This window comes from Simochromis diagramma, unplaced genomic scaffold (genome assembly GCF_900408965.1).
Source record: "Simochromis diagramma unplaced genomic scaffold, fSimDia1.1 OVJJ01000663.1, whole genome shotgun sequence".
Taxonomy (NCBI): domain Eukaryota; kingdom Metazoa; phylum Chordata; class Actinopteri; order Cichliformes; family Cichlidae; genus Simochromis; species Simochromis diagramma.
Window position 1 is genome coordinate 2,294,538 of NW_024387049.1, and position 25,809 is coordinate 2,320,346.

General features: G+C 41.9%; 3 protein-coding genes across 3 annotated transcripts; 2 read left to right on the forward strand and 1 right to left on the reverse strand.

Moving 5' to 3' along the window:
- Positions 1–7,131: 7,131 nt before the first annotated feature.
- Positions 7,132–12,065, forward strand: mcm6 (minichromosome maintenance complex component 6). The gene is made up of 18 exons (XM_040044928.1): positions 7,132–7,391; positions 7,564–7,710; positions 7,856–7,966; positions 8,213–8,300; positions 8,393–8,554; positions 8,634–8,799; positions 8,891–9,039; positions 9,127–9,277; positions 9,385–9,526; positions 9,675–9,816; positions 9,934–10,041; positions 10,180–10,335; positions 10,471–10,599; positions 10,693–10,857; positions 11,045–11,171; positions 11,257–11,451; positions 11,562–11,701; positions 11,804–12,065. Exons 1-18 carry the CDS (start codon positions 7,294–7,296, stop codon positions 11,912–11,914), a joined length of 2,487 nt encoding a protein of 828 aa, XP_039900862.1. The 5' UTR covers positions 7,132–7,293; the 3' UTR covers positions 11,915–12,065.
- Positions 12,066–12,364: 299 nt separating this feature from the next.
- Positions 12,365–16,417, forward strand: si:ch73-71c20.5 (DUF4748 domain-containing protein). The gene is made up of 3 exons (XM_040044896.1): positions 12,365–12,454; positions 12,668–12,908; positions 14,688–16,417. The coding sequence occupies exons 1-3, from the start codon at positions 12,412–12,414 to the stop codon at positions 14,857–14,859; spliced, it is 456 nt and encodes a 151-aa protein (XP_039900830.1). The 5' UTR covers positions 12,365–12,411; the 3' UTR covers positions 14,860–16,417.
- LOC120741825 (protein lifeguard 3-like) lies at positions 15,007–25,305 on the reverse strand. Its single transcript, XM_040044895.1, has 12 exons — positions 25,024–25,305; positions 21,787–22,098; positions 21,346–21,413; positions 19,032–19,096; positions 18,896–18,949; positions 18,755–18,805; positions 18,616–18,655; positions 18,103–18,140; positions 17,893–17,980; positions 17,698–17,793; positions 17,556–17,609; positions 15,007–17,436 (listed from the first exon to the last, which is right to left on the reverse strand). The coding sequence occupies exons 2-12, from the start codon at positions 22,091–22,093 to the stop codon at positions 17,287–17,289; spliced, it is 1,011 nt and encodes a 336-aa protein (XP_039900829.1). The 5' UTR covers positions 22,094–22,098; positions 25,024–25,305; the 3' UTR covers positions 15,007–17,286.
- Positions 25,306–25,809: the final 504 nt, after the last annotated feature.

The following is a 25,809-nucleotide window of genomic DNA, read 5'->3' on the forward strand; positions in this document are numbered from 1 at the left end:
ATTTGTATGTGTGGAAGAAATAAATACCACATTGAGACATCATTATAGGATGGTTTCATTTTTTTTGTCTTTTTATGTTTGTGTATTTTAGTGCTCCAGAACCTTGGGTTTGTTCCTTCTTATAAAAGTATGCAGCGTCACTGTAGCGCAGACTGTTAATCTTTTAACTGCAGATTTATACAGATATTCATGGTCACCAGAAGATGAATCACTTTAATGGGCCCCTCAATCTTCACCTACAGCCTTTTAGTTCTAATATCCTCAACGATACTTTCTTTCCAGTCACAGACAGCAGGTCTATAAAAGATTCTTCTGTCTTTTACACCACTCTGTCTAGTATAAATACCAAATTCTATTATGCGAACATGCTAATTGCTTAATTCTTTAATTATGTTTCAAACCTTGCTGTTATATAATTATCATGTCTAGGTAAATTTTTAACTTACATTTAATCTTGTTTTATCTTAATTAAATATGGCTAACATCAGCTAAACATCCTAGCACTGTTATTGTGAGCACGATAATATGCTAATATTAGTATTTAAGTACGGACTAGCATTAAAGCAGTTACCCTCCAAAAAGTTGATTCTGTTCATCTGGACGTAGCGTTTTGTGGGAGAAACGTTTCGTCACTCATCCAGGTGACTTCTTCAGTCTCAGCTGACTGCAGGTCTCCCCAATCTTATAAACAGTACATTTGCATAGTGACTGAAACCAGCCCACTGAGGAACAATGGGCTGAGAGGTCAGTTCCTTAATCTTAATTATGCAAATTCTCATGACCATTGATCAACAACCACTGACCAACACCCACTGATCAAAGACCACTGATTAATGGCCATGAGTCCCATTCACAGAGAGTTGGGGAATGGCTGCAATCACAGCATCGTAAGATGGTGAAAGATGTACCCTTAGGCCCCCTCCTCGATTCAGAGATGGTCTTTTCCTTTTCACATAAATGGCCTCCTTGACTCCACGCTCAAACCAGCGTTAAAGCGGTTAGCATAAGAAGAGAACTTCAACTGCTTGTTTACAATAGCTCACTAGCATGTCTGTTAGAAAACCAGAGCTCTAGCATGCTAGCTGTGTTTGTTTGACTTTTCAAATACATTTTGAAATATCAAAATGAAAAAGTTCAAATGTTACGTTACAGGCTTGACTTATTATGGTCATTAATAAAACTTTATTTACATTGTTTGGTTAACGTACAAAAGTCTTTCTAGAAAAAAGTCTTGCAGCTTTGCATCTATGTTGAAATGCCTTTGGATACTTGCAGTTATCCCACAGTGGTATCTAAATGAATTTGAATAGTCACCAGGACACAACTGCTTGGATACATTTTTTGGACACTTGATTGTATTGGGATTTACTTTTAGAACTGCCTCAATTCTACATGGCACAGATCCAGCAACGGGCTGGGAAACATTCCCCAGAGATTTTGCTGCAGATTTGTTGGCTGCACATCCATGATATGAATCTCCCGTTCCATTACAATCCAGATGTGCCGTACTGAATTGAGATCTAGTCACAATGTAGGCCATATGAGTACAGTGAACTCACAGTAGTGTTCAAGAAATGTACAGATCTACAGCCCACTCTTTGTCCTGAACATGTCTCCTACTGCTTATCTTTATGTTTCACACAACCGATGTACTAAGGCTGGGAGTAAAAGTAGGTGTCCAGTCACAAAGCACATAAGAACAGCTGTAACTGTATGAATGTGAGATACCGTAATTTTTCATCTAGTGCACAGAAGGACACGAGCGAAACAATGAAAATGTGTCAGCAGCTGAGTACAAATAAACCAGGAAACAAGTCTTTTCTAAACTATCTTTTCCCGCTCCTCTTTCATATCCTGGTTGTATTTTGCCCCCATTGTACTATTTCTCACCAGTTACCAAAAGATCTACACACACTGCATGTTTTTCATCTCCATGCACCAGCAAGTTTTAGTGTACCACAAAGATGTGTACTACAGGCAGTGCTGCCTGTGTGTGGGTCTGATTATAAGAAATCATTAGTATTAATGATGTCATAAACCCAATGATGTAAAGTAATAATATTAGTATTAGTAGTTTTGTCATTTAATTTTCAAATACAAAGTCAAACATCATGTGAAAACTGTTTTACATCAAACATCAGAGCACTTTTGTTGTGGTGGATATGCCTGAGTACGTGTGAATTTGATGTGTGTGTGTGTGTGTGTGTGTGTGTGTGTGTGTGTGTGTGTGTGTGTGTGTGTGGGTGGGTGGGTGGGTGAGTGGGGGTGTGATCGTCTACAGATGGTCAGGTTCCCTCATATTCAAACACGACTGGGTTTCCTGCGGCTGAACAATCGTGGGAAAAGCAGAGGTCAAGACAAAAGGAGAAATAAAGAGAGAAGGAGGCTGGGTTGCATCCAAATGGCTCACAATGACTTCCTGCTTTTTTCCTGGTGGATTAATACAATGTGACAGGTGAAACCAATAGCCCGCTGGCTGATGTTTGTATTGACTTCAGCAGGTGGAGACGTGAGAATAATGTGGGAACTGAAATAGAAATTAATGGAATAATAGAGCAGAAATGAATGTTTACCCTGACGCTGGACTGAGTTTGCCTCAGGATGGAGTTTGTGTCCCCTGGGTGATCCAGCCCTATATTGAAAGACACCTTAAGAAATACATAATAATGTTTTATAGTTTGTCTTATGGGTATTTTTATGTGTACTATGATGTAGATCTGTAGTTTCTGTTGTTTTACAGGCCCTCGAGGACAGGAGTTTGACATGTGTGGTTTAAGACAGGGGTGTCGAACTCCAGGCCTCGCGGGCTGATGTCCTGGGGGTTTTAGATGCGTCCTTTATCCAACACAGCTGATTTAAATGGCTAAATGACCTCCTCAACATGTCCTGAGGTTCTCCAGAGGCCTGGTAATGAACTAATCATTTGATTAAGGTGTGTTGACCCAGGGTAATATCTAAAACCTGCAGGACACCAGCCCTCAAGGCCTGAAGTTCAATACTCCTGGTTTAAGGCATTTGGGGGAAGTTATTTTTTCATGTGACTGCGTGCCATCAAACATCAAACCAATACCACATGAAAGGCAGTCCTGTTCTTGTATTAATCAGCAGGGGATGTAGCATAAAAGGAGATGAAGGAGGCAAAACCATGTGCCGTAGTCAGGGATTACAGTGGGCCAGTGGTTTTGCAGTACTTCAGCATCTAGCGAGCCCTAAAGACGAGCGAGCGTGAAGGGAGTGATGTTTCTATCAGCTTAACAAACACACAAACTGTTTGTGCGCAGTTTGTCTCACACTGTGTTGCTAGCTAAAGGTCCAGCTGCTGTATTTCACAGGGAGAGAAAACACAGAGAGCTAACTTCACTCAGAGATGGAGAAAGATAAGAAAGAGGACACGAGAGGAAGAAGAGGGGTTAAAGATAAGGACTGATCAGTGGTGTTTGATAAACCGGAAATTTAAAGCTTACATGTAAGTTCTCACATTTTTAAATCAGATATCTGGTCTGTACACATGACATTACGTTTTTTCATATTGTGAAACCTGCAGCTAAACAAACGGAGGTACACTCGCTGTGTTATTTAAAGGTTGCATGAAAATCCTCTGCAGAATAAACAGGTTAGTTTGCTGTGAGGGGTTTAAAGTAAAGAACAGTGTGTGACTGGTGCACAGTGGCTGTGGTTTCATGGTCAGAGTTAGGTTACATAAAGTGTAGCAGAGATGAATCTGAAGTTAAGCTGATGATGCTGAGATTCATTCACCGAATTTCACCTTCATACCAATTTTATACCTTCTAGAAAAAAGACAGAATACACACTGTACTGTCAGTGTCGAGGATGGAAATCAGCCAAGACAACTCATAAAACATCTGCTGACATCTGGTTGAATTAAGTTGTGTACATCCACAAAGAGCAGCATATTATTTTATAGTTACAATAATATAGCACAAGGTTCAGTTAGTGTTGCACAAAATAGGTGGTAGAGATGATCTTCAAGGAGCTACTTTTCACTTTCTTACTGTGAGTACATTTAAGAGTCTGTACTTTTTCACTTTTACTTCAGTAAAGAATTCAAACCAGGACTTCAACTTTTACTGGAGTATTTTTGAATCTGCACTTCTACTTAAGTACAGAATGTCTGTATTTTTGCCACATCTGCTTGTCACTTATTATCAGCTAACTGTTGCAGAACATAATCATGTCCACTCGGTTCTGAGAATTGCAGGCGGTCTTGCTCTACTGTTCCCCCTGTGAATTGTTCTGTTAACAAATAACTTCCTCTGCCGGTCTCTCAGAGTCATTCCAAAACATGCCCAATATAAATGTGTGTTATGTAACCACAAATATACATATACATGTATATATATATATATATATATATATATATATATATATATATATATATATATATATATATATATATATATATATATATACATATATTAAAAAGCTACATTTCAGTGAGTTTTTCTTTCAGAAAACCCTCTGGTTGTCCCCACTGTCTAAAGAAATGAATATGAGAAAACGTCACGGGTCAAGATGACTGTCTGTGGGGACTCCTCAGGTGTGCCTGTTTGGTGTTGGGTTCATTTGGTCGACTTTTTTCTACTTTTTTAATTCTGCTGTAACTGACAAGGTCACAATAGCTGTTCTTTCCAGTCTCGAGGAGCCACCGTGATAAAACAAAGAAGCAGGGACTGTAATGCTCTCTACAACATGGACATGATCCGTCGGTGGTTTCTCGTTTTACTGTTGTAACTTTATTAACAGCACCTTTACTTACAAACTTGTACTCCAACCTTCCACCAATGCCTGCTGTCCCATAGCTGCACTGTTTTAACAGAACTACAACAATAGAGTGGAAGAAGTATACACAGACACATAGTGCAAAATTAACCATTCAGCTGAAGTTGCATCTTTCTAGTCCCCGCGCAAAACTATAAATAAGAAAAACAATTTTGGAAAAATTGTATTATTTTACTGTCTGTAGTGACTGTAGTACTACTTTCCTTTTAGAAATGATGCAATATAGACCTGCACCATACCATGGATAGCATCACCCCTGCAACACATAGATACCTAGTAGGCGCTGACACTGGCTGAGCTGACATGTAAAATAAAAATATGCAGAAACGTGAGTGTTCACTGCCCCCCAGTGGTCACGTGGTACATTTACAAGTTGAATCCAATTACTTGTGTCCTTGTGCACAGTTTTGACGATATACTTGTAACTTTACTCCCTTCACCTCACAAACATGAGCAGTACTTTACAAAATAATATTTACTGCAAAACACACAAAATGCTTACAACATAAAGCACACTGCACACACATATTTCAAACATAAATGCACACAATGTGTGAGGCTGTGCGATGAGTTTTTCATCTAAACCTTTGAGGCACAAACACAGAAAAACATTCGTTACTGCATCAAATAAGTTGATCTGGGAATTTTTTTTTTTTTAATTCAGTCTTTTATTCCCATCTAACAAATTCTCACTTCTAGCTGGTGACCTCTGGAGCAGCCTGTTTCTTTGGATGGAAACCACTAGTGGAAGAGACAAATGACATGTAGGCTTGTATAAAGCAGTTAAAACAGCTTCACCGCAGATGTGCAGCAGTAAAATGCTTTCGGTTTTTAAATCAAAGTACATTTGCTCAAACCCAAATCCCCTTTTGGTGTTTAGCATCCATTGTAAAACTGCAAAATTAAAAATAAGGGAGCGGCTGGGAGTAGCTTCTACTCAAAGGAAAAGGCTTACAGTGAGTTGTACTAGGAAAGGAGGAAAAAAAACGTGTTGGCTTGGCAGAGAGATTGCGCTGGGAAGGATTTGCAACAGGTTACAGTGGTTAAAGATAGAGATGGAAATGTATTAGCGAGTGAAGAAAATGTCCTGATGAGGTGGAAGGAGTACTTTGAGGGGCTGATGAGGAAATGAGAGGAAAGTGCAGAGGATTAGTAAGGAAGGAGTGAAAGTAGCTATGAAGAAGGGTGAGTGGACATACCTGTGGAGGTATGGGGATGACTAGGAGAAAGGGCAGTGGGTGCATTAACAAGATTGTCTAACACAATTCTGGAAAGCAAGATGCCTGAGGAATGGAGAAGAAGAATACTAGCACCAGTTTTCAAGAACAGTGGTGATATGCAGAGCTGTTGTAACTACAGAGGGAGAGTTGCTGAAGCTATGTTAAGAGGAGAAATGTGATAGTGAGCAGGACTATGGTTTCATAGCACTACAGATGTGATGTTTTCTTGGAGAGTGTTCATGGAGAAGTGCAGAGAAGGTCAAAAGGAGTTGCACTGTGACTACATGGGTCTAGAGAAAGCATTTGATAGGGTGGTGAGAGAGATACCGTGGTACAGCATGAGGTTGTGGCAGAGAAATATGTGAGGGTGGTGCAAAACATGTATCAGGACAGCAAGAGAGGGGTGAGAGTGACAGATGTGTTCAAGGTGGGGGTGCGATTACATCAGGGATTGGCTCTGATCCCCCTCTTGTTTTGATGAGGTCAGGCAGGAGTTTCCATGGAATATCAAGTTTGCAGGTTACACTGTGACAGTTTGAGCTGGATGTTGGGATTTTCACTGGGAGTGACCAGAATGGACACGATCAGGAATGAGTATATCAGAGAGGCAGGGCGGGTTGATCGGTTTGGAGACAAAGTAAGAGAGGCAAGACTGGGATATTTTGCACATGTGCAGAGGAGGGAGAGCAGATATACTGGGCAAAGGATGCTAAATATGGAGGAGGCAAGCAGAAGGAAAACAGACGATTCATAGATGAAGCTGGATGATCCAATGAGGAAGAAAGAAGGAAGAAGAAGATGATGATGATGATAATGATGACGACATACTTTTAAATTGCCTAAATATTTTGGCCGGAAATGGCTCAAGTGCTAAGTTCACTGTGACGCTGACAGTCAGCTCATTCTTCATTTATAGCCTATCTGTATAACGCACGTGCTCGACAAAGACACGCGCACACTGAGATAACAGCTCGGTCTCTCCCCGGGGTCTACAGCTGCACAGGAAGCGTACCGCGGGAAAACGGGCAGCAGGACCCCGCGTCAATTTACGTTTCCGCTTCTAATTGGCTACGAGCTCAGAGATATTTCCATAACGTCGCAGATTGGTCGAAAGCGGCGCGCCAAACATCACGTGGTCTCGCTTTTCGCGCGAAACCGGGCTCTCTGTTGTCCGGAGCTGAGCGTGCTGTGTGTCAGAGAGGAGCAGCTCGTGTCTGTTTTGCAAACCTGTTTTTGTATTCTTTTTGTTGTCGCAGTTTGACGGACTTGCAGCATGGATGTCGCCACAGCCACCGCGGAGACTGCCGGGGCGATGGTGAAGGACGAGCTGGCCGAGAAGTGCCAGAAGTTATTCCAGGCTTTCTTAGAGGAGTAAGTGAGGCAGCAGCGACGGGGTCGTATTGTTGTCGGCCGAAACGTGCTTGGCTTGACATCGCTCTTTTAATCAGCAATTATAAGGATCGAGTGCTACTTTGATCGGCTGCTATTGGTGTCTTTTCACTGCTTTTCTTAACTCTCGTCCGATTCCTGCGTCACCCTGCAGATTTCAGAGCGGGGATGGGGAGGTGAAGTATGTCCGGGAGGCCGAGGAGCTGATCAGGCCTGAGAGGAACACCCTACTGGTGAGCTTCACCGACTTGGAGGGTTTCAACCAGGAACTGGCTACCACCATCCAGGAGGAGTACTACAGGTGAGCAAGCCCACCAAGTCATAGGCGCTTCCATCATATCTCATCTAAATACTGAGGTGGGAGAGTGCGCTGCTGCATTTCAAACCATCAGTTCAGTGCTGTGGAAATAAGCTGTTGGGTAACCTGAAGGATTGTCTGTTTCCAGAGTGTATCCCTACCTCTGCAGAGCAGTGCGCAACTTTGCTCGGGATCACGGGAACGTCCCCCTCAACAAAGAGTTCTACGTCGCTATCGAGGATCTGCCCACCAGACACAAGTAAGACACTGTTAACCAAACCACCATGTACATCTCCATTTATCTGGTCTGAGCTGCCCTTTATGCAGCTAGATTGCTTTAGTGCAAAGATAGTTGTAGAAATGTCCGCTTGGCTTGAATAAATTGGAACAAAATGGTGTTTAAGTTGTGGTGCATAAAGCAGGAATGATACATCTCTCACTGGTAAATGTTAATGGGAATGAAATGCCAAATCTGATCCTTTTCCTGTGTTAAATAAATAAATAGGATCCGTGAGTTGTCCTCCATGCGTATTGGCAGCCTGGTGAGAATCAGCGGTCAGGTGGTGAGAACGCACCCAGTCCATCCTGAGCTGGTGAGATGTTTATATCAGTGAAGAAGACACAAAGTTCAGTTGCGTTACGCTTGTCTTTTGTCATTAAACCCATCCTGCTTCCTTTGGTGCAGGTGAGCGGTACCTTCCTGTGCATGGACTGCCAGGCAGTGATCAAAGATGTCTCTCAGCAGTTCAAATACTCTCCTCCGACCATCTGCAGGAACCCCGTGTGCAACAACCGCTCCCGCTTCCACCTCGACACGCACAAATCCAAGTTCATCGACTTTCAGAAGGTAACTGTGATAAAGGATGTCTGTCTGCATGGATGAATGAGTCTGATTTTGACCCCGTGTACCCTGTTTGTGTATCCAGGTGCGTATCCAGGAGACTCAGGCGGAGCTGCCTCGCGGTTCGATCCCACGCTCTCTTGAGATCATCCTGAGGGCAGAGGCTGTGGAGACGGCTCAGGCTGGAGACCGCTGTGATTTCACTGGGACCCTGATTGTCGTGCCGGATGTCTCACAGCTCAGCACACCTGGTACTTTTTAAAATTTTAACCATTTATGGTCAAAACTATGTCTTGTGGTGTTTTGTTTTGGTTCTCATGACTGTATGGATGTTACTTCCAGGTGTGCGAGCAGAGACCAGTACCCGTGTAGCAGGAGGTCCTCAGGGCTTTGAGTCTGATGGTCTGAGAGGACTGAAAGCTCTGGGAGTCAGAGAGCTGTCATACAGGCTGGCCTTCCTGGCCTGCAACGTGGCGCCAACCAACCCACGGGTAAGAAGCGCTCGCCCATATGTCTAAAAATGCAAACAGCTACAAATCTTGCTGTGTGATTACAAATGTGTGCCGTCTTTATCACAGTTTGGCGGTAAAGAGCTGCGGGAGGAGGAGCAGACAGCTGAAAGTATTAAGAGCCAGATGACAGAGAAAGAGTGGGAGAAGGTTTTTGAGATGAGCCAGGACAAGAACCTGTACCACAACCTGTGCACCAGCCTCTTCCCCACCATCCACGGTCAGTGATCGAACCCCCCGTCTAGCCTTTTTCTCCAATGGAGGACGCTCTCGTAGCTCTTTATCAAAGCTGTGACTTGTGAGTTAAACGTTAACGTGATGGTGCAGGTAACGATGAGGTGAAGCGCGGCATCCTGCTGATGCTCTTTGGAGGCGTTCCCAAGACGACCATGGAAGGGACCTCGCTCAGAGGAGACATCAACGTGTGCATTGTGGGAGATCCGAGCACTGCCAAGAGCCAGTTCCTCAAGTACGTTCCACAGTTTCCACCTTCATTGATTAGCTTTGCATAAAGCTTTTCTTTGTTCCATCTTCTGGCACAAACACTTTTCAGTGCTCTCTTTGCTGTAGACATTTGTTGTACAGCAGTGTTGATTTGAGTGTGTGTGCCTGTGTAGGCACGTGGAGGAGTTCAGTCCCAGAGCGGTGTACACCAGCGGCAAGGCCAGCAGCGCCGCAGGTCTGACGGCGGCCGTGGTCCGAGACGAGGAGTCGCATGAGTTTGTCATCGAGGCTGGAGCTCTGATGCTCGCCGACAACGTGAGTGTCATGAGTTCTGAAGAAAACTGAACAGTGTATTGTTATGTTTAAAAAAAACAAAAAAAGTTTCTTTATGTAATTAGTGCAAGTAAAACTTGTTAACTGGTTTGATTTCAGGGTGTTTGCTGTATTGATGAGTTTGATAAGATGGACCTCAAAGACCAGGTGGCCATCCATGAAGCCATGGAGCAGCAGACCATCAGCATCACCAAAGCCGGAGTCAAGGTGACGCTTTGGCTTTCAAAGCTTTACACTTTAAACACTCACGTTTATGCAGCACAAGCGGAAGTTACACTGCTATCATATTCGATCGTTCGTCTCTGCAGTAGAATAACCAGATTGTTCCTCCGCTTCTCTCCTCAGGCTACCCTGAACGCTCGCACATCCATCCTGGCTGCTGCTAACCCTGTCAGCGGACGCTACGACCGCAGCAAGAGTCTGAAGCAGAACGTCAACCTGACCGCTCCCATTATGAGCCGCTTTGATCTCTTCTTCATCCTGGTGGACGAGTGCAATGAGGTACATGCAAATGAGCGTAGTCTGAGCATCCTGTGCTTACTGGTTGTTTCTATTCATGTCTTTTATTTTGTCCATTTTTTTTTTAATATGGTAATTTAGTTGAATACTGCAGCTAACGATTTGCACCTGTCATAGGTGACGGACTACGCTATCGCCAGACGCATCGTGGATCTGCACTCCCGTGTGGAGGAGTCGGTGGACAGACTGTACTCCCTGGATGAGATCCGCAGATACCTGCTCTTCGCCAGGCAGTTCAAACCCAAGGTGGGTGTGCTGGTGTCCCCACACACCGACACCAGCGACCCAGTTTTTACTGTTTAACACATTTCCTTTATATTAACTTTTGGACCTCCGTAGATCTCCAGCGAATCAGAAGAGTTCATCGTCGAGCAGTACAAGCGTCTCCGCCAGCGTGACGGCTCAGGGGGCGTGTCCAAATCTGCCTGGAGGATAACTGTGCGACAGCTGGAGAGCATGATCCGCCTCTCAGAGGCCATGGCACGTATGCACTGTTGTGATGAGGTACGTGCGAAGACATACAAGCTTCATTCATGCAACACTCGATACTGAGTGTGGTTGATAAAATTTAATACTGCAAAACCACCCTGAGTATCACTTTAACCAAAATGAGGGGAACAAAAAGACATCCTTTCAAAATAAAAGGCCAAACTGTGAATTAACTCTTGCCCTTTTCATCCCATGCTTCTAGGTTCAGCCCAAACACGTGAAGGAAGCGTTCCGTCTTCTGAACAAATCTATCATCAGAGTGGAGACGCCAGACATCAACCTGGAACAGGAGGATGAAATGGAGGAAGAGGAGGAGCAGCAGGAAGAAGGTACTATCAATATAGAGAAGATGTGAAATGACACAATGCATCACCGCTGTTTATTTAACGTAAACTCTTCTCTGCATCTTTGCAGGTAACGTCCCGAATGGAGTAAATGGAAACGTGGATGGTGTCATTGGCCTTACTAATGGAATTAATGGACACGCTGACGGTGTCAATGGCCACGGCGAGCCTGGGAGCCAGTCCAAACCATCTCTTCGTCTGTCTTTCGCCGAGTACAAACGCATCTCCAACCTGCTCGTCCTGCATCTGCGCAGAGCAGAGGATGGTAAGAGATGTTCCTCCCTCCAGTCTGTTTTCCACCTCATTTCCTTGTCTGTTCTGTCACTGTTCTTTTTCTTTTTCTTCTCACATTTTTCTTGCTAATCTGTGTTGCAGCTGAGGAAGAGGAGGATCTGAAGAAAAGTGCAGTGGTCAACTGGTATCTGAAGGAGATCGAGTCAGAGATCGACTCTGAGGAGGAGCTCATCAATAGGAAGGGGCTGATAGAGAAGGTCATCCACAGGCTGGTGCACTATGTAAGTCTACCATCTTAAAATGTGAAAAGATAATGAGTCAGCGATTCTTTAAGTGCAGACATGTTCATTTATACGATCTCCCACACAAATCTCTTCCTCAAGGATCACATCCTCATCCAGCTGTCTCAGGCCGGACTGAAGGGCTCAGAGTCTGCGAGCACAGAAGAGGAATCTGTTCTGGTTGTAAACCCCAACTACATCCTGGAAGACTAAACTCCTGTCCTCAAATTGATCCCTGCTTCTTTGTGGCAAACAAGAGTTATTGTTCATAGTGTGTTTAATGCTCATAATGGTGGCATTGGAGATGTTTCGCTGCTGTACAAAGATACGAGGATTTATCTAAATATTCTTTAGATTTAAAAAGTTAAAAAAACAAAACAAAACAAAAACAGATGTAAATATACTGGCCTCTTCTCCAGCTGTTTATTCACTTCTCTTTGACTTAGTTTATTGTTGACTTTGAATAACTGTATATTATAAGCATACAGCATGGTTTACATCCATGGTTTAAAGTGTTTTTGTATTATAATTATGATTTTGTGAATGAAATGTTGGAACAATAAATAAAATGTTGAAAAACACAAATTTGCTTCATGTGTCTTTGTGTTGCCTGCGGCATTAAAATAATACAAAATCTAAATGAGTACCACTAGGTGGCAGCAGCTCCCGTTGTTGCGACTGCGCATGCCCGTTGCAATTACGCAACAAACATGGCGGCGTCCACAGTGAATACAGTCCGGACAACACTGAAAGGTTTAATTATTGGCTTTATTCGTTATAAAAAAAAAGGTCACAATTAAGAGAATTATATTTTGGTCGGCGGCGATAAGTTGTTTATTTTAATATAGTTATTTTTTGTAAATAACCTTTTATATGCTTTAGTTTAGCACTTTAAGAAGACTTCATATCGACGTGGTCGCAAATGAAGTAAGATTTTTAAAGTACTGGTGTAATTTGTGTCAACAGGTATGTACCTTTTCTCCGGCCGGTGGGTGCTCAGACAGAGCAGTCAAAGCCGGGCCGTGTGTCCGAGCCTGCGGCTGCACGTCTCCCCTGCTGCCTGCTCCAGGATGGAGACGCAGAGGAGCGAGCAGACCCAGAATACCGACAGAGGCAGAGCCCAGGAGGAGGTAGAGGAACCAGAGGGTCCTGAATACATCCCCAAGAGAAAAGCCAAGAACCCTATGGTGAAAATCGGCTTTGCCTGGTAATTTCTCTCTTTTGACCAAAACCCGCGAGAAATATATAGAAGCTACAGCACTGACAAGTCAAGTCAGAGGTGTGTCAAAGAACGATTAAAAAGATTAGAAATGACACGCTTTTTATGCAGTCCTCGTTTCCAGAGGCTCAAATATAATTGGGCTAGCATGATAATAAAAATGTTTATTTTTGATTGTTTGTTTGACTGCCTGAAGCCTACAGCTAGAGCATGGGTGATTGGCCTTTACTGCAGTTCTTCTGATTGTAGTGCATGCTTGGTTGCTTGTTCAAGTCAGCTGCTTGACAAATGCAGAACTTTTCACTTTTCTTCGAAAACCTCTCGGTTTTGTTCTGTTTTCTCAAAGAAAACGCGCTCTAGTGCTAACTGCAAAAGTTTACAGTAACTGTGTGACAGTGAAGTGAGGTGTTGATGGGGGTTGGAAAAGTGTTTTTAAAGTACTTGAATAGTTCGCAGTGAATATCAGTTAGTATTTCTGCTTGAATTGCTCACCTTTCAAACTGATCTTGCTTTTCTATGCAATACCTAATCTGGCCTTTAAGTCCCTGAGGAAATGTGGTTATACCAGCTGGACATTTGTCAACACTGGGAAGGCACCTGGGGTTTAAATTAAGTTAAGGCTTAGCTCATGTTGTCCATGAAACCAATTTTGAGTCCACTGGCCAATTATATTTGGTCCCTTGAAAAGAGGTGGCTGGCAATTAGAGCAAATATTATTAGAGCACTTACTAAAAACTTCCTGTGTCTTTAAGTTCATATCTATTAGGTAACTGTAATGTCTGTGAAGGCTTTCAGTCATCCAGGTCATCGTAGTCTAAAGAGCTTGGAAAGAAAAGCGTCTGGACTTCTTCTTCTTCTTCATATTTTGAAGACGTTTCACCTCTCATCCTGTGAAAACAAGGATGCCAATGTTCACATTTTGGACAAAGAAGACAGATGGTTTGAAAGAGGAGTGTTAGGAGCCATCTATGTCCACTGTGAACAACCATCTTTGAATAGAGGTGGTGGCTTACGACACCAACTGTCTGCATCTATAATCCAGTTTTGAGATCCCTTCCCAGACGCCCTAACTCCCACTCACATCTTGGGCCATTTGACCTCAGTAAATCATGTGATAGGGAAGGGCTAGGTTTCGCAATGGGTTCATGCGAAAACCTTGGCTCATTGTGACCCACACCCAGGCTCATGTGATTAGACTGAGGATCCATGACGGGGTCCATGTCCCTCTTAGGGACACTCCCATAGGGCTTAAAATCTGTGAATCTCCACCAATTACTCTTCGAACTGAAGAAGCTTCGCGGATGAGAGGTGAAACGTCTTCAAGAAACTTAAAGTCCAGATGCTTTTCTTTCCAAGGTAATTTTAATGTTATGTTTTGGTCACCTTCCTGTGTTGCCTGCATGTTAATGTTACTGATGTGTCCTCCTCAAGTCCCAGAAACACACTTGGCAAACAATAACAGTGAAACAATTGTTCTTCCATATAACGCTACTGTGGCTAAAAGAGAAAACTTTGCACAATTTTCCAAAAGAGAGATTCACTATCCAAAATACAACTTGGATGAATATCATCCACACAGGCTACTAATACATTTTTTTTTTAAAAGAGCAAGATATATTAGGTGCAGATTTGTCGTTCACGTTCAGCGCAGTCACTGGGGAACCACCAGTTTTCCCGAGCTGCGTAGAACTTGCTGTCCTGTTATTCTCTAGTGTGACAGAGCCATCAGTACTGTATAAATATTTTGTCTCTTTCCTCTCTGTGCAGGATTATCGGTCTCCCTACAGGAATAATCAGCTTCTTCCTGGCTAAGAGACAAGTGGACAAAAACAGACTGAAACAGTTAAAGATCAGACAGAGGATGAAAAGATCAAATGAAGGCGAATACGAAGGGAGTCGCTACCGCCATCATGCAGTGGATGTTAAACTCGACCAGTAATTTATGTTGCCGCTGTGATTTGCATCGTATGCACAGTATCCCACACAGAGACTCTTGGATTAAAGACTGATCAGAACACTGATGTAAAGTTCACCCATGTCAGAGGTAAATGTATATTTGAATAAAATCATCACTGGTACAATCACATTAAGACTCAAAGAAAACTTTATTTATAATGATAAGCAAATAGATTTTCTGTAGCACTGATATATTTACAACCCCCTCTTCCACACTAACCATCCGTGGTGTACAGTAAACATGTCTGCCTCTGTTGATTTGACTCGAGGCTTTTATAAACTTTAAGCTGTGCTCTAAATTTGTCATTAATGGTTTTAGCTGATCATCTCAGGAGAAACATTTGGACAATGAAAGACTGGAGTTCAGAAATGTTCCAGTACTTTAACAACATGGCACCGATAATGCTGTCCTGTGTGGAAAAATCCCGCCCTGCCGGCCCTCGCTGTCTGACCCACATCTGACTAACACAACTATATTTACAGGCACACATATAATAACTCTATAAAACATATTATAACCCTGTATTCTGTAAAGTTAAAAAAAAAATTAAAATAACAGACATTGACACGGTGAAGGCACTGAAGTGATATAAAGGAGTACAATTCAAATAAAGTGACCTATATTACTTTATCTGAATAAAGTAATATAGCAGAGCCGTGGCTGCCATTAGTGGCGCCGAGCTGTGCTTCAGGGGTGGACATGTCCCAAAAAACTGACTCTGCTCATACTTGAGTAACTGAGATCAAATGTTGTGGCAATGCCCACCCCTACTGTACTTCATAATCTCAGAAAGTTACACTTTAGGATTTGCCTTGTTCTTGTAGCATTTAGACACATGGGATAATTCATTTGTAGCTGTACATGTTCATACACAGAAGAGAGATCAGACACTTTCTGCATTAAGTCCAGTAATATGGAATAAATGTTGCACATGGGATTCAAGTGTCTGTAGATAGTTAGGTAATAGTATTCGTCATAACCACAGATAAGCTGTTAAAGTATATAAAAACAAATATAGATTTCATACAAAGTGCATTTTTGGGTGATGTAAACTAATGCTCAGATTTTTGGGGGGCATCACTTTAAAATATCCTTACTTTGCAAAAAAATAAAAAACCCCGGAAAAAAACAAAAACACTTAACAAGGCATGATCAGAGATATTATACAAACAAAGATAAATGGAATTATTCTAGGGCTGTCAACATTAACGTGGATTAATCTGTCGTCATGATGAACACGATCAAAATTTTCAATGCAATTAACCCATTTGGAGCGAAAATGACTCAAAATCCCTGCATGCATCAAGGCAATTTGGGCAGTTTGCACAAAGTTTGTCCATTCTGCGCTCCAGATGGTTTAATTGTGTTGAAAATTTAAAATTGCGTTAATCATGATGACGGATAAAGCCGCGTTAACATTAACAGCCCTAAATTAGTCATAACTTTTTTTAAAGGTCTCCTTAGTACAGCTCTCTGAAACAATGGTTCAGTCCACGCCTTGACTTTTCTGTTCAGGGGATGAAAAAAAAAAAAAAAAAAATCCAACGAATAACAAAAACAAATCATTAATTTTTACCACAGCTCTGATCAGCTGGTCATGGCTGGATCACAGAACAAGAAAATAAATGTTATTATTGTAAAGTCATCCAGTTAACTGAACATTTAAACATTAGCTTACTGCAGACTAGCATGCTTTAACACCTCCACATGGATAACACAGTAGATGGAACTCCAATACAATATATATGGTGGGAAATTACATCATAAACACAGAAGCCCACTTTCATGGCACACCATGTTACTTAAATGCAAGTTTTTCATGTAAAAAGACTGACCATGTAACAAGAGCTGAGAACAGATTAAAGAAGCTAATCATTTACTTAGCTGATTGAAGCATTTCGTGTGATTATACTAGATTATACTCTAACTATACTAGAACGCTCCTTTATCAGCTTTCAGCTGTGTTTGGAAAGTTTTTTTGTCTAGGGATCAATAAGCCTGGTCCCGTGATAAACCTGCATTAGGTAACACAATACACCTCAGCAATACAGGAGGGATAATGCTGAAATTGACTCCAGTTTTCTTATGAAAATCCCAAACCATAAATTTACATAATCTCACATAATTTGGACATTTACAATTAACTGTCATTAAATTGATCAGATAATTTCTGATCAAGTTAATTTGTTATTAGATGAAAGTTCTTCCTTTCAAGAAAAGGGTATATCAGCGTGACCCCAAACATTTGAGCAGCAGTTTAGGTTTAATCTACAATGTAAAATCTCATATTCAGCCCTTAGACATTTTCCCTGAAGAGCACCATGGTCTTAAAAATCTTTTAATGTCTATTGGAAAAGTAAAGCTTTTCAAAAGCATGGAATGATTTCACTACACTGTGCCGCTGGATTTTTATTTGGTGGAAGCACCAATAATTTGCAACAGGAAAAGGAAGATCTGGATTATATCGACGTAGATGGAGAGTGCAGCGAACACGTACTCCTCTGGACTAATGGAGTGCTTTCTGTTTCCAATCAGTAGCTGAGTGTGATATGCCAGGAACTGCAAGACACAAACAGTTACAAAAAAACTGAGCACTATATCAACAAATACAATGAGGGCTGCTGTAAGATTTAAGGTGACTTTTCCACTTCTTTGTAACTTTAAAGTGAAATACTTACCAGAGTGAAAACTATGGCTCCTATAGCCGCATAAAGCATGTGAAGCCAAAATATCTGCAACAACAAAAAGTCATTAAGATAACAAGAAAACCCAAGAAGGTGTCAGGAAACAGTCACAGTCTTCACAACAGCAGTAACTCACGTATTTGAAGGACAGCACGATGGCTGTAATGATGCCAGTCACGAACACGACGATACCGAGGACACAGAAAAGGCCCTGGCACTTGGTGAAGTCGACCTACAAAGAGAAATTGACAGCAGGCATCTCAACGCGTGGCCTTGAACAAACACACTGTGGAGATTTAAAGCTGATAAGCAGAAACGTGCACGCCCCTACCTTCGTCTGGAAGCAGAACACTGTGACGGCGATGCAGACGACAGCTGTGATTCCCAGCGCAAGAAACACTGCTTTTGTGTCATAGTAACTAAAACCAAAGCGCAACACACAGTTAGCAGTGAGGAAACCATCAGAATCTTTTTATCACATGAAAGGGACTGTGTGTGTGTGTGTGTGTGTGTGTGTATATATTTTATTTTATTTTATTACCTGGATATGGTTCCAGTCATATACGACAAAGACAGAGTCTGTTTCACAAAAAAATAAAGATCAGATATAACTACAATGAAACACTTCTTGTCCAACCACAAACAGCATAATCTTGACATGCGGTCTAACTCAGTGTCAACACAATACTGTGATAAAAGTCCCAGTGTCATGTAGGACTCCTACAAGTCCACGTGACAATTCAGGAAATAAGAATACAGAATAAAAAAAACCCACAAAACCTTTTATTATGTGACAAAATGCAGACCATAAAACAGCTCAGTCATGTTGCTGTTTGAGCTGATAAACTGAACACTCAAACGTATCAACAGGTAAAATGCAAACAAATGTGGTGACTCACTGCTTGGCTCTGATATCAAAATTACATTTCAAGTACTGTGATAAGGCTGTCATTGGATGGAATGTCTCGCTGACAAAGACAAAAAGGGTTTCAGTATGACTTGATCCAAGTCCAGGAAACTGCTGGTAATGACCACAACCACAGGTCATACTTACAAAGAGGCCGAGCAGAATCATGTTCCATGGGAACTTCCTCCTGCAAAATAAGTTGGCTTTCAGTACAACGTTGGTTTAAAACTGTTCAAGTACAAGTATTTCCTCTTAAAACATAATAAAAGCAGGCAATCACACTCACCGGGGGCCCTTGCAGCAGACCAGCACGATGTGGGTGATGAAATACACCGCGCTAAAATGTAGAAATGAATCACAAAGGTACAGTTCTTATCCATGAGTCAGCACATCACTTCGAATGATGTTACCACAGAGGGAGACTTACTATGATGCCCAGTACACAGCTGAGTTCTTCCTTACAAAAGATTTGACAGGTTGGCTGTAACAAAGAGAGGCCCAGTTAACACCAGGAAATGCTCACACGCAAAGAGCCTGAGAAAGAACACAATCTGTATACTCACACAAACGTGAATACGGCGACAATGGCTGTGGTGACCAGGAGCTGACACGCCAAGATCAAATACACCTTAAAAAGAAAAAAATATTCACATTATTTTATACTCTGAATACAGAAGCTATTGGATTGGTCCAGTTTGTGTCTGACATATCTTTGTGCTCATTTGCGTATGATACAAAAAAACAAAACAAAACAAAAAAAAACTAGCAGTATGTAGTTATGAATTATACATTTTCTCAAAATATGGTGGAATCTTTTAAGCTACAATGTCACATATAATTATTTATTTTATGTGCTTTTGTTGTTCACTTAAAATAAATCATGCCAACACTGAGCAGGTTGGAGCTTGTCAACAATAAAAACTATACAAAACAAAAGACTATGTTGGAATCAGGATGTAGCAAACCAGGACACCAGTCCGGGAAAGCACGTTGGGGGAAGAGATTTGACACTCCACCTTTTGAAGTGGCAAAACCGTCAGTGCCAAGAGTAAAGTCAACACAGCCATTCATAGCTATCCAGTTACAAATACATCACAAAAACTCATAGGAGACGGGATCTGGTGACCACGCAGCAAAGGCCATGATATTTAAAAGTCTTAAGACACTCCCTGGTCTTTTTCTTCAAGCAGTTCTTTACAGATTTACCAGTGTTTGGGCTTGTTGTCCCACTGCCAACCGGACTCAAGTGAACCCAGGATTCGTACAGCAGTCGCTAAAGACTGGAAGACAACATTAGTGAAAACAACCCTGTGCTTGCAAACCAAAACAAATGTGTCGCACGTTCACACACTATCCATTTAACTTCGAACCAGAAAGGTTGTGTACAGGAAACCCAACAAAACAACACTCGGTGACAGCTCTCAAGTTCAGTGCCAAGTAAACTTAGTTTGGCTGTTCTCCTATGCTTTCTGTTTCGCTGTGTCTTCGTTTAACTGCCCTACTGTTACAGATGAAGAAGGCACATAAGTGAAATCCTTAAAATACCAGAATCAAAGCAAGGCTGCACTCTGCCTTCTAATATTTACACCCACTTTCATCTGTTTCTAAACAGTTTAAGGGCTATCAGTTTTCAAGGCAGGGACTCGTGTAGACTAGCACACACTTGTGGACCGGCAAGCAACCAAAGCACTGATCAGAGAAGCTGAGACTAAAACACACACACACAGGTTAATTCTCTTGTAAAGCTGTCATAGCTCCTGTGTATCCTTATATAGCAAAAGGCCGTCTCCTGTTATAGAGTATGTATAGTACACAGATGTATAATTATTTACACTTATTACCTAATGTGCTTACAGTACAAACTGTGAAGCACTGTGTAACTGTGTGTTTTTAAAAAGGCCATACAAATAAAGTTATTATTAGAATAACTCATCCTCTCCCCAGTTTATGCTCTGTCATTGACCTTTCAGTCAGTGTCACAAATGTCAAATTTGGATCTAACAATAAACAGAACCTCTCACCATCATACTCTATAAAATGCTGCATGTCTTAGCCAACCCCCCCCCCGTGCTTGGTTTGTTTCCCCTCCACAGAAGTAGTTTAGAGACTGATGCTTGTCCTCTGAGACTACTAGAGTTCTTTATTTGGAAAATTCTGCATCTGTGATGAGGCTACTTTTCTGTCTCAGTAAACAAAGCTGGATATAATGATCTTTTTCTGGTCTGCTGCTGTGTATGTGTTATCAGAATCAGAATACTTTATTAATCCCGAAGGCTTGTATATTCACTTATATAGTCCCATGTACTAGTCCATTAGAAAACCTCATCACGAGTCAAAGCTCATCCAACCATTCAAAACACATGAACAACAGCTGCAAGGCTAAAATCACTCTGGCCAGTGTTGCTGAACACATCTCAAAGAAAATTTGCCATTTTGCATAAAGAAATACATTCTTTGTAGCGCCTTGAGGCACCTGTTGTTGTAATTTGGCATATAAATAAAAATGAATTGAATTGAATTGAATACATTCTGCCAAAATTTGACTGTTAACCAGGAAATGATGTGGATTTTTTTCAAATATACATGTAATTTTCCTGACAATACAACTTTTAGCTGATAAGATAGCTCTAGGTAAGGAAAGCGTACCATCTTGGCCTACGCAAGATCTTTCCTAATGAGCACTTTTCACTTTGTTTAGCCTGCAATGACATGTCATAATTGGTGCTGTCAATCTGCCCTTTTCTTTTGGGTGCGGGTGTTGTAATGAGTCTTAAATGATTCTGAAAGTAACTTAAAAGTGTTATTAAGCACTCCTCTGGATAAATTATTGCACAGGACAGTAAAATAGGTAATTTCATGCAGATTGTGGTGCTTTACCTTTCTGATGAAGGTATGCCGAATGCTCAGACTGTCCCAATCGCTGCCACTTGCTGCAAACTCATCACCTGTATCATCAGTAGATAGAAAAGCGATCACTGACTACAAAGAGCAACAAGAAGCATTATTCATTAGGTAAACTTTATTACAATTAAAATATGCATATTTTGTTTTATTTATTAAAATTCACTTGATAGTCCACTCACAAGTGTAAAAATGAAACAAAGATGTATAACTCTATGAGACTAAGAACTCCTATAGGTGGATTTTGTTGTAATATTCCTTAACCTACATCATGCACTAGCTGACTAATGGCTCTAGTTCAATACTGGAATGATATCATTGTTAGGTGTTGTGTGAGCACACAGTAGCAGGATGCTTTCTCCTTTTATTAAAAAGATAATGTCATTAGAGGATACACGTTACAAGCCAGAGTCTTACCAGAGCTCAGGACATCTGATGGTATTGTAGGTGGAACGACAGGAGGCATGGGAGGAGGATTCGGGTAGCGAGATCCTGGATGTCCAGCAGGCTGTGGCTGCCCTGGATAAGGGCCTGGAGGGTAGCCAGCTGGCTGGCCTGGGTACAGAGGGGCATTTGGACCAGAAGGGTATGGAGCAGAGGGATAGCCTGGCTGTGAACCACCATATGATGGGAATCCATATGGAGGGGGTGGTGGGTAGTTCCCACCCTGAGGTCCATACAGTGGGCCATGAGATTCGTCGTACCCTGGAGGGTAGTGTGACATGATGCCTGTGCGGAAGGGAGGGGAGGAAATACAGTTCACAACATGTAGGGACTACAGGGAGCAGAGGTAAGACAGTCGGAAGCATCACCAACATGTGCTCTTTAAGGTTTTGCTGTACACTGTCATCGTCAGTAAAAGATTTATAATGCACATTGAAAAAGTCAGGAAAAAGGGAAATAGGTACAGCAATTTATTGAAACATGGGCAAACATACATGGTATATAAGGCCGATACGGTTTTTACCTGACTTATGACCACCTTTATTCTTCATCACAACCTGAATTCTCTAAGGCAGCCTTCTTGTAATTTCACATTACTTCATTACTGTTGAGGTCCACACTCTGACAATGTCCCACTGTGCATTTTTCTGTCCAGGTATGGTTCCACTGCACTGGCAGTGTGTTCAGGATCACTGTCAGGATCACTTTTTCACTTTTTTTTGCGTTATGACATTAGCAAACTTAGGTGTCCACGCCGCCCTCCCGCCTGCCCGCCTGAAAATGCACAGTTGTGCCTTTGGCGACAACAACAGAGCTCCATTTAGCTTTAGGGCTCTGCATGGAGCCACTGTTGGTGTGCGTACACATTAAGGTCTGGGTAATAGCTGGGCTTGGGCTCCTGCCAGAGTAATTACCATACACCTTACTGTACACACTTGGGTCTGTATCGGGTTCACGGAGTAGAAGGATTTGCTCAACACTGGTTCACAAAACCCACCACATACCCAGGAACCACCACACGGGCCCCAAAGGGAAATTTCTAATAATAACCACATGCACGCTAACATCATGCAACAACATGAGGCCCAAGTATTCCATGCTGCTGAAAGAACTGAGATGGTCAGTACACTGGGTTCTTGAGACCTAAGTGTACCTACTTTTTCAGTGTGAAACATAAAGAATTAAAAGGGCAATTTACTTCTGCTGATTTTACAAAAGACACCAAACTGCTATCTTAAAAGGCTGATGTGTTTCTAAGCACAATACAGTTTGCTCAGTTATTCTGAAAGTGCTGCATTTTCAGTGGGACTTTTAGGGAAATATACGCAGTAAAGGAATTCAAGAGCTGGCTCCACCTCTTGTTGCCATTACCTCACATACTAAGCACCAAGCAACAGGACAGAAAACAATCAATGGAAAAAGTGCTTCAGCTGATCCTTGTGGAATGAGGACAAAGCAGATTGCTTCATAGTCACTGAGACATGAGAAGGCAGCAGGTTCATATGTGTGTTTGAACAGGAGGGTGTAGCTCTAATATTTACGAAAAATACACTCATATTCAATGTATTTCATCCTCCCTTCAACCTCAGGTCATCATGTGGTTGTGGTTATTACTGTAACGCATGTCGTCTGAACACACTAACATAACTAGTCTGTTTACATTCATCTGGCATGGCACAAACACGTCACTCAGAGCAAAGCCCTGTGACTCAGAAATGCTTTTGTTACGTGAAGCCTGTCATGCGGATGGACACAGTTACAGAAGCACCACACAAGAACACTGAGAACCGGTTTGGCAAAGCTTTTAATCACTCCTTTTTGTTGAGCTTCATTATTTCTGCCTGGGCAAGAAGTCATGCATTTTTTTTTAATGCTGCTGACTCTTTCTAATCCAATACGCCTGCAACAGACTTTGTCCTTTACATTCTCGCACATGCTTTCCTGCCCAATCATGACATTTTACATTGTACACAGCAGTGAACTTTAACCTGAATGCTAACTTAAAACCTGTTTGTTATTTTATCCTGTTTTTTTTATTATCAGATAAACAGATTTTTTGCATACTTCTGCTTCATTATTCTCTACATGTACAGTAAACATCGGCAGATTATTAAAATGAATTGTACAAAAATAATTAATCGAGGATGTCAGAAAAATAATTAATCGAGGATGTCAGAAAATGGGAATGCTGTTGTTCAGTATTATTGAGTATTGCTTTCATTTGGTGTTCCTTTTTTGTGGTAGAACCAACATCCAGTTACTTATCCTATCTATGAATTTATGCTGCATTTAAGGTTTTATTTGTCATATCAAAAGCTGATCAAACACCAGACACCAGGGAGGGGATTTGCAATCTAGCTTAGGCTAGATAAAGCCTGTTATGCGTTTCCTGGTTCTTATAACACATTTGCCACTAAACCTAAAATTAAATGTAACATTTGGTTGCTCCCTTTTGACCCCCCACAACAGTAGATGACTAACACTGTGTAAAGGCTGGTCAGATGAAACCAGACACACGGAGATGTCATCATACATTTGGGCAACTGTGTTGGGCATTTTTCAATTTAGCCTGTTTATGTTTACATGTTTACGGTCAACTTCCGCAAAGCAAAACTCAGGCTTAAGCCCAACCGACTCCCAAAACAATATTTATCGGGTATAGTCCTGTTGAACGTCAGCCACTTATTATTTAACTATAATAGACTGTGCACAAGTGTGTGTGTGTGTGTGTGTGTGTGTGTAGACTGGCACACTGACTAACAACTGACACGACGTCTCACACGACTCGACAGCACATCAGCGAATTAGAAATCATCGCGAGCTCCGTTGCCTTTAAGGGCGCACTCATTAACGTTATTGCTAACAGCTGTCTTCCCCGCTACGAGGGCCGCCTTTGCCCGCCCTGTAACTCATCGCTGACAGCAAAAAATAAGCAACGATGTAACATTCAAAAGGAAAAAGAGGAAAACTCAGCATCAGCTGTGTCTCGTGTTTAACATTTCAGTTTTGTCGACTGAACTGAAAAAGAAAGATGGCTATCCTAAAAGCGTCTACACACAGACCCACTCCACCCAGTTACCAAACCTCCGCTAACTCCCCCCAAAAAAGCTTTTCCAGGTGTGTGAGCGGGCTCAGCCAGAACACAAACACCACCACCTTCACCATGAGCGGTGTTTCTGACAGAATGGGAAGAATATAACAACATCTTACCAAATTACGAGACGTCAACCTCGTCGGTGGCTCTCAGTCCCAGAGAGAAGAAGAGCGATATCCTCCCGCTGTCACTCACAAAGCCTTAAACTGTCTTTAATGCTGTACTCCAAGTTTTAGTGTGGGGTTGTTTTATGTTCTCGATGTTGTTATTCAGAGAAGCACTGGCAGAAGTGGGCAGATGTGAAAAGTTTTTTTTTCCTGGAACTGTGGAAGCAGGCTGGGCTCTGGAGGAATCTCTCTCACACACACCCACACCCACATCGCGGACAGCGGGGCCCGAAAGGCGCTGACTCATTTTCAGCACTGGCGGTGTCACATTACTGAATCCACGCGCGCTCCTAAAGTGCCCTCTGCTGCTGGCGCATGAGTCTTCCACACTTCGCAGAGTTTTGACTCCTTTCACCTGATATGAGCTGTTATTTGGACTCTGTAGTAAACAAGCTCATCAAGTGTGCTGAATTTCTCTCAGGCTAATGAAGGCCAGCGTTATGATGTGAAAACACGTTTTATAGGCGCCCTCTGCAGATAAGCTCATTCATGATTTGACAGGAAAAAGATATGCCTGTTTAAGTATTATAGAGTACTGTAAAAATTCTCTAGTCACTCTTCATTTCTTTATGTTTTGCTTCCAAGGAACCAGAATTTGCTTCTTCTTTTTTTCAAAGCGGTCTTAAACAATAATCATTGGCTGCTTCTTCAATCATTTTTAGTCCAATTCTTTTATCTGATCTGAGGATGTTTTTCCTTTATCTTTAGGCACTTTCCAAAAACACATTTCTTCCA

Coding starts and splice junctions, on each gene's coding strand:
- mcm6 (XM_040044928.1), top strand. CDS start 7,294: ATGGATGTCGCCACAGCCACCGCGGAGACTGCCGGGGCGATGGTGAAG. Junction 7,711..7,855: donor ATCCAGGAGGAGTACTACAG/GTGAGCAAGCCC, acceptor GTCTGTTTCCAG/AGTGTATCCCTACCTCTGCA. Junction 8,555..8,633: donor AGTTCATCGACTTTCAGAAG/GTAACTGTGATA, acceptor TTGTGTATCCAG/GTGCGTATCCAGGAGACTCA.
- si:ch73-71c20.5 (XM_040044896.1), top strand. CDS start 12,412: ATGGCGGCGTCCACAGTGAATACAGTCCGGACAACACTGAAAG. Junction 12,455..12,667: donor AGTCCGGACAACACTGAAAG/GTTTAATTATTG, acceptor TTGTGTCAACAG/GTATGTACCTTTTCTCCGGC. Junction 12,909..14,687: donor GTGAAAATCGGCTTTGCCTG/GTAATTTCTCTC, acceptor CTCTCTGTGCAG/GATTATCGGTCTCCCTACAG.
- LOC120741825 (XM_040044895.1), bottom strand. CDS start 22,093: ATGTCACACTACCCTCCAGGGTACGACGAATCTCATGGCCCACTGTAT. Junction 18,656..18,754: donor GTCTGCTGCAAGGGCCCCCG/GTGAGTGTGATT, acceptor CTTATTTTGCAG/GAGGAAGTTCCCATGGAACA. Junction 18,141..18,615: donor TGATTCTGCTCGGCCTCTTT/GTAAGTATGACC, acceptor TTTGTGAAACAG/ACTCTGTCTTTGTCGTATAT.